Source organism: Pteropus vampyrus, unplaced genomic scaffold (assembly GCF_000151845.1).
Source record: "Pteropus vampyrus isolate Shadow unplaced genomic scaffold, Pvam_2.0 Scaffold2, whole genome shotgun sequence".
Lineage (NCBI taxonomy): Eukaryota > Metazoa > Chordata > Mammalia > Chiroptera > Pteropodidae > Pteropus > Pteropus vampyrus.
This window is the reverse complement of record NW_011888783.1, coordinates 3,890,182-3,898,662: the sequence shown is the minus strand read 5'-3', so window position 1 is coordinate 3,898,662 and position 8,481 is coordinate 3,890,182. Positions and strand designations below refer to the sequence as shown.

Below are 8,481 nucleotides of genomic sequence, written 5' to 3'. Positions count from 1 at the left end.
CTTTTGCCACTGTTCCCTAGAACGACCTTAATTGGATCCTTGCCCTTCACCCACTTCCTTGTCCAGAATGAAGTCATTGTGCAGGGAGACCGTCAGGCAGAGTCCTCAGATTAAAGAGCTGCTCTTCCAGGAAGGCACCCCCAAGGCCGTATTGTTCTTCATGAAGGCTAATTTCTTCAGGCGACAAGTGGCTTCCTCCAAGAACAAAGTCTGCAAACCTATCGAGGTTTTTTGTTTGTTTGTTTTAAATAAAGTTAATGTTATCACAGAAAGTTTTATTTGGAATATAACATGTTCCCTTGCTAGATATCCTCTTTAATTAAATTGGACTTTGTGGCAATAGAGAATGGCATTTACACAGTGGGTGTAAAAATGGGAATGGCTTATGTGATCCTTCTGAAGATATTCAGGGAAGGGTAGAGAAGTGGGCAGACTTACAAGCACTGAGTGCTGCCAAACACATGCACTCCTGTGTTCTAATTCCTCTCTTCTCTTTCTTATTAGTTTAGATTTATTATTTATCCATTATTTTAGTGTCAACACTTTCCCTTTTTCATCTTTGAGTGCATTGCTATTTGAATAAAGCTATGAAGAGAAAGCAGTTAAGAGAAAAGATGGTGGGGCAGAGATGCCTTTCTTGGTGAACTTTAAAAATCATTCTCCACACCAATAGAATGAGAAGCACGTGATACATCCCAGCCCACCTTTCTCCCTCTCATACTAGAGTTATCTTTATGGCCTTCCCCATAAAACACATCAAATCAATATTTATTCTGACCTTAGCAGTTCTACTGTGCAAGACAGAGCACTGAAGAAAAAGACAACTTCCACATCATTTGTTATCCAGGGAAATAGTCTGCTTCTAGTCTGAAATACCTGTACCAAACCACCACAGTATTTTCACAATGATTCTAACCTGAGTTGTGGTCCAAGTAGCTGAACAAGGCTTACTTTTTAGGAGTCTGCAGTCTGGAGATGGCCAGCCACGATGGGAAGTCGGGTCTGCGGCAGGCTTGGCGCAGCTCCTCCAGAGCACTGGTTGTTTCAGCTTCAGTTTGTTCCCTGTATTCATCTTCAGTGAGATACGTAACTGCCAGTTTTTCTGACGTAAACCATTTCTTCATTTTCCTAAGACATACAGCACTTGGTTGCTAGGTTCCTGGCCATATTTAATTATTCAATTCAACTCTTAAGATTTTGAAAACGTTCTTTGACAGCAATAGTAATACTCTTTAACTTCTTTTATATCATACTATACTTTTTTATTGTTGTTCTGGTGACTGAAGTACTTAGAACATGCAGTTTGGGCCTCAGTGTATATTTGCCCTTTTCTGGACCATCCTAAATAGTGTCTTAAGGCATCTGAGGATCAATTTCCAATAGAGATGTTAATCGTATTTTTCCTCTTCAGTGATTTCTAATCACACAACCAGACAATTAAAGTCTAGCTTCTTTATGCTTGGCTTGCTGATTTTCTTGGGCACAAACAGAAGCCTTTGTGATGTACTTTTACGGAGACCCAATAGAATTAGTTACCACTTACTCTTCTAGGCAGAAAAACAGGAGGATTTGTGGTATATCGCCTCCACCTAGCGGTGGTGATTCTGACTATTTCTAGAGAGGGAGTAAATATTGTACAAGGGTTGTGTAGGAACAATAATTTATAATAATTTTTCATTTGCTACATGCTGAAAGGCTCATGACTGGAATTTCTTTTCTGATCAGGAAAGTCCTAAAGGGAAGAATCTCATAAAAAATGGTAATGATGACAAGGTTTTAAGGTATATGTTATATTTACTGAGTTCCTAAAAAGGTTTGAGGATAATTTAAAATTTAAGCAGAGATTCCCAAATCTGAATGAGCATCAGAATTACCAGCAGATATTTTAAACATATATTTTCTTTAGGGTTGGGATCTGAAAAATCTAAAGATGGTCTGGTGGTTGGTATGCTGGATTCGTGAACGGTGGACATTATGTCCTTTTCTGAATACCTCGCCTAGTCTTCCTCGAGGAAGAACCCTGGCCTCTAAGCATAAGACTGGGGCAGTACCGGCTTGAAGTTAACCCAATCTGCAAACTAGTGCAATTTCTTAACAGTTCTGAACCTCAATTCACTCATATAAAAAAATAAAAGCAGTAACATCTACCTGAGGAGGTCACTTTATGGATTAAATGAGATATTCTGTATAAAGTGCTTTGCACGGTAAATAGCCTACAGTAAATGTTCAATAAGTATAATAACCAAATAAATAGCTACCATATATTATTAAGATATAGTCAGCAGCTCTTTGCAAACTAGATAGTACTCTACAAATCAAGGTATTATTTCGCTGGCTTATTATTTAACCTATAGTTCCTGTTTTATCCCCTAATTCTTCACACAATTATTTACTAGCAAAATAAAAAGTTGACGTTTAATACATTTTGATTATTACATTCATGTTAATCCACTGCATAGCAAGTCCATAAAAGAACCATCGTGCAGATGATAGAACACACTTTGCTCTTGGCAGGGCAGCTGGATGTTTAAAGGGAGAGAGGAAGAAGTTCTATCCTGGGTTCCTCAGGATGCAAGCCTGGCAAATGACCAGAGGCCTGAAGGATGTTAAGTGGTCAGCCTCCTCCTGGCTGAGGGACCTCTGGTAATCCCAGTCACTGTCAGCCTCTGAGGCAAGGCAGAGAGAGGAAAGCCAGCATCAGCCCCTTCAACATGGCCCTGCTGCCCTTCAGCCTTGAAAAATCAACAGCCTCTGCACAGCGACTCTGTCCTGACACTGGTGCATTTTTAACCCTTTGATGCCATCATACACGTAGTCACCAGATCCATAAACTACCAGTTACTACGGAGTCTCCTTCCTCACAGCCAAATTTACCTTGTAAATACTTATTAACTCTTCCAGCCTTGGTTTCACTGCCTCTAGGCCCTCATCATCTCTTGCCTTGACCTTTGTAATGTCTATGACCGGTCTCCTCCCCAGAGCTTCCCCCTTACATCCACCCTCTGCCAGAAGACAGGTGGGCCACATCCTGCTGCCTGATGAGGTCTCAACTTTGATTTTTGTTTAGTGAGTGTACTTTTATGTTCAGATTAGTTGCTAACATTTAAAAACCACAGAAACTCACATTCTAATCCACATCCCTAGCTTTTCTAGGAAATCAGAATATCTGACAAGACAGGGCCCATATTCCCACAGGGCAACAATCGGCTCAAGCTGAGTGGTAACTGCCCCATTTTTAATGAAGCGGCGATAAAATTTCCCATGGTCCTCATGAACACCCCACTGCCTTACCCCTACTTGGAATAACTCACTCAGCACCTGCCGGGGCCCCAAGCATTTGGATACATAACTCCTGTCTAGGCAGCAGTCAGAGAGCACTGACTAAAACACATAATGGTTACCTCCTTCCACTGTACACAAGATCAGATAAAATTCCTTAGCACGGACTATGATGCCCCTATGACCTGTCTGATGCCCATCACACTTGCCTGCTTCATGATGGCACCAAACTGGGTTCTCCCTCTGTCAGGAATGCCCTTCCTACATTTATTCATCTGGCTGTTTTTATTCATTAAGACTCACCCTAGTAATATCTCCTCCAGAAATTTTCCTGAACTTTCTCTATATGCCATAGTCCTTCAACAGGCCTATTTTAACACTTCAAAGATATGACAATGTATGCCTGTGTCTCAACAAGTACACCTGAAGGGTAGGGACCATCTCTTTCATCTGTGCACCTGACATGAAAACAGGTGTTGAGACTCGATGAATGAGGAAAGACAAAATAAACCCATGATGACAGAAGTTAACCTCATCTTTCTACACTTTGAAAAGGTTTAAACCTTAACTTAATACTTAAGAGAAAAGAAAGTCCTAAATATAAATACCTTTTACTCATTTATGATTCATTTCTGTTCCTTAACTCTTATCTCAAAAGCACAATACCTCTAAAGCAGTATTTGGCCCTGATGAAAGGAAATATAGAATGAAAGTACAAATTTTAGCAACCCAGAGCCCAAGCAATTTTGCCACTGATTTTAGTGAATTCTGGGTGAGCTGTAACTAGCTGGTAATGGATGGTGCACCTCTGAAAGGCTGCACTGATGATTAAATCAGATGCTTATGTTCTCTATCTTCCCCCTCTCTCAGAGGAAAATTTCCATATAAAATACAGCTAATTATGAGATTAAATAGGATACATCCAAAAAAATTCCCCCAAATAATTAAACCAGAGCTCAAAATTTATGAAGAGGAAAAAAAAACTGATACGTACCACCTCATATGACTGAACGCTTTCATTGGATAGTGCAGACTCCTGGACAACGGGATGAGGAGAATAAATGCGTATGCAAACTGGGGCACGCTGACACCAGAGTAGATCAGAAATAAGGAAAAGAGCTGCAGTGTCCACTTCAGAAGACTTCTGTTCCTCTCATCAACAAGGGGCCCATGTTTGTAACAAACAGTAAAGCTGAGAAACCCAACTATCAAGACATAGCCTGTAAAAGCAGAAGAATGTAAACTTAGTATAAATATGAACTTGAAAATTTATGTGAAAAAACTGGCAGAGCCTTGACTTAGCACTAAGAGCATATCAGAAAACCTTCATTTTTGTTTTCTTCTTCCAATGAAATACAATTGAAAAAGGCAGTTAGGGCTAGTTATTCCTTCCATGTGAGATACAAGGCTGACTTTATAATAATGAATTATTATAATATATGTCTATTTTTTAGTCCAGAGTCCTAGAAAGGCAAATATTAACATGGTTGCTTCAGTCAGGAAAAAGCCTCAGCATATGTCACAGTCTACTACAAACCCTGTGTTTTATTTTTACTTTCTAGTCACAAAAGGAAAATGTAATTTTACAGTAGAGGGGTAGGGCTGTCACCCTCATAATCCAGCACTCGGTTTCAGCATGACTAATGGAGGGACAATAAAATATTCTGCATCTGCTGCTGTGATCCAATGTGAAGTGCACATCGCCTCTTATGTATTCCACCAAAAGGGTTTCATTTATATCTAAGCAAGCCTCAAGATCTAATGTCCAGTTTACAGAAAATACAGGAGAGAAAGAAACAAAGGCAAATTATACCACAAAGGAATAATCAGAGAAATCCAAAGAGTGGGACATTCTATGAGACATCTAGCTTGGTCTCTTTAGCATATTACTACGATGAAAAAAAAACAAAAAACTGTTATAGATTAAAAGGCACTTATAGGACATTACAGATACGAAATGTGGGTCTGGATTATGTCCTAGCTTATACAAACCAACTGTCGAGGATGTTTAGGAAATGTGAACATGGCCTGGGTAATAGATGATTTTATGTATTATTAATTACTTTAAGTTTAATAGTTACTTAACTATAGAGGAAACTGCTCTTGTTTTTTGGAGATGCTTAGAAAAGTATTTAAGAGAACAAATTACATCAGTAATTTACTTTAAAACTACTTTAATATAAAAATGAAAAATGAGCTAAAAGCATAAAATCTTAAAGTGAAACAAAAAATTTATTGCTTTTGTTTTAGGTGAGTGAACTTATGTGAGAAATCTGGAGTCAGGAGTTAAAAATCAATTCTCCCATTCTCCATTATTTTCCAATTAGAACAATTAGAAAATTTTAGTTGTTGGGTTTTTGTGTTTTTTTTTTTTGATAACATGAAACAAGGAGGACAAGTGGTTTCCTAATAGCCTCTCTGCTTCAGAAAAGTCAAAATTTTCTTTAGTCATTTATATTTATGATATCTCACCTTTCATACTAAATAGATCAAGAAAGAAAGAGCCACATTTTAAAGAAATTTTTTCCTTACAAGTTGGATGTGGTCAGAACTTAACCACAATTCAGAAGCATATGCAATCAAAAGGGGCAAATAATTTTTTGATCATTAGTATAAAAAACTAAGAAATATGTCATGCGGGAATAGTCTAAAATGAGATCTAATGAACTAAAATCACCAACTATGGGAACAAAATAAAATATTATTTTTAACAACTCTTCTTAGTTCAAAATGAAAATTTAGATGCTAGAGAGATGTGTATGTGAAAAGGCGTCTAGTTGTACTTTTCAGCTTTACCAATAATAGAATGTATTTTTAAAAAATTTACCCACCTAATATATACATTCTGTTTTCATACCACAGCCACTTCAGATCTTCCATCAATTGGCACACCACATAAACTGAAGTAAACCAACAACCAACCATTAAAGCCCAAAAGGTGCTATACTGTGTGTGGGAAAAAAATAAACGACACAGTTTTGGGTTCATTCATTCTCATAAAAATAGAAGTAAACAAATAAACCCTTTGTATTAGACATTTCTACACCAAACTGCTGAAGTCGATTCAATACTCTCCAGTGTCTCATTAAAGGTACAGTCCATAAACCAGTAGCTTTGACATCACCTGGGAGCGTGCTGGAATAGAGACTCTCAGGCTCCACCAGAGACTCCTGAATCTGAAGATGCATTTTAGCAGGATCCTCAGATGACCTGCATGTACATTAAAGCTGGAGAAGCACTGTTCTAAAGAATAAATTTAACTCAAAACAATGCTGGCATTGCAAGTTTTAATCAGAATTAATAAATCCTCAGATGTAGCAACGCTGTTATGCAAATCCTTGATGATTCAGCATGAGATTCCTCAGATATGCCAGGATAAGAGAAATTTTCACTTAGCTTAGAATCAGCCCCTGTCACTCATCAAGAAAAACATATTACCTAGAAAATAAAAACATCTCAAAAAAGTATCACCAAGACTTAATACTTAAGCCTACGTACAGTAACAAAAAAAAGGGAATCCTTAGAAAAAGATACATTTTAAAGCCAGTTTATACAATGTAGAAATATAGTTTGAATTAGGAACTGTCATAATCAAGATGAATTAGTCTGATCACATTTCATGTCTATGAAATTCCTAATTTCTATTTTTTATTCATTTGCGCATAGTATACCTACCTTAGGAATGAACCTTTTCACCAGCAGCAGGACAAAGACTAATGTCATTAGAATACCTAGCACAGTCCCTGAAGAGTAAAAGAAAGCAGGGCTTCTGTCAAGACAAGAAGATAAAAGCCATTTAAATGCCAAATTGTACTTTCAGTATTAAAAAAGATGTTTAACTTAATGACAGTAGCCATAAAGAATACTAAGAAGAAAAACTCAGATGGCAGTTTTAATTATATCCTATACTCTTAAAAAAATGAAGTATCTCCTTGAAATTTATGGTAGATAGCTTGCCACTAACTCAAAACAAAATGTCTGAGTTATCTTCTGTTCAGAATCTGATTCAACAATAATTATTGAATACCTATCATGTAGCAGGCAATTGTCTGAGAGTTTTACATGCATTCACAGCCCTGTGAAAAGCTATCCATGTCTAAATTTTACAGGGGAGGAAACTAAGGCACCGAGAAGTTAAAGACCTTCTCCACATCAGGATCTCCTCCCTGGAGGATTCGGACTTGCACTCCAGCTTCTTTGAATCCAAGCTTTACTCTTCAGGCTATGTAAGCAACATCCAGGTTATAAGGACCATGGATGACATTAAATACAAGGAAAAGCTCAAAAATGAACAATGTTAAGAACGACAAGCTAAGAAGTAAAATATCATTGAAAGATTCCTTTTTCATGAGAGAAGGTGTAAGGAACAAAATATCTGGATAATGTGTTTATCAGATATTTGTTAAATTCAACTGTCTGTATCAGAGCCACAAATTTAGGAGGCAGCCTGAATGTGATAGAGTAAGCAAGGCATCTGGCCTCAGAAGACCTGAGTATAAATCTCAGCCTTGGCAAGAACTAGTCATGTGATGACAGATGTTTGTCTTCTCATCTGTAAAATGAGAACAATAATACAGAGCTCACATAGTTGTTAAGAGGATCAAATAATGTATATTAGCACATATGTACATAATACACATGTACATATATATTAGTATATAAAATAATGTATATTAGTACATAATACAAAATAATGCATGTGAAAGCACTCTGTAACACTTACCTATCATACTATACAAATAACTATTACTGGTTTTTAAAGCTTTTCAAGCATGATCTTCTTACATATTGTTTGCAAAACCTAAAGCAAGAACTATAAACTAGTGTGGAAATATTTAAGAGAGCATCAAAAACATCCCATACCCTTTTGGATTCACAAAGTTAAGAAAGTAAAAGTGAATACTTACTGACTCAAGGTCTTTGCATAAAAGAAGAGGAAAATGCCTGCCACAAATACAAGGAAGAGTTTGAAATCTACAACTGGAATAAAAGACACACACACATGAAACAAAGACTTTGTGTCAATGTAGTTAGTGAACAAAGAAAAAAGTCAATTTACTGAAATGTCACTCCAGAAAAAAATGAACCCAGAAAGTCAAGTATAATAAAAACAGACTTACTGTTTTGATTCACGTGTATTGTATAATTCTTGATAGGCTTCACAGAAAAGCACACAGTCTCTCCATATGGATTGATGATTAT

At 37.0% G+C, this 8,481-nt stretch overlaps 1 protein-coding gene across 3 annotated transcripts in view; it reads right to left on the bottom strand.

The window, feature by feature from the left end:
* Positions 1-8,481, bottom strand: part of NEMP2 (nuclear envelope integral membrane protein 2) — a 24,740-nt gene continuing 16,259 nt past the window's right edge. For 2 of the 3 annotated variants that reach the window (XM_011355980.2, XM_023528798.1), the window contains exons 4-10: positions 8,400-8,481; positions 8,187-8,259; positions 6,955-7,048; positions 6,111-6,225; positions 4,274-4,499; positions 952-1,128; positions 1-218 (exon numbers count right to left, since the gene is read on the bottom strand). In XM_011355980.2, the coding sequence (XP_011354282.1) occupies positions 74-218; positions 952-1,128; positions 4,274-4,499; positions 6,111-6,225; positions 6,955-7,048; positions 8,187-8,259; positions 8,400-8,481 (912 nt within the window). In that variant the 3' untranslated portion in view covers positions 1-73. The remainder of the gene's footprint in view (positions 219-951; positions 1,129-4,273; positions 4,500-6,110; positions 6,226-6,954; positions 7,049-8,186; positions 8,260-8,399) is intronic. The other variant, XM_011355989.2, reaches the window with a different exon arrangement.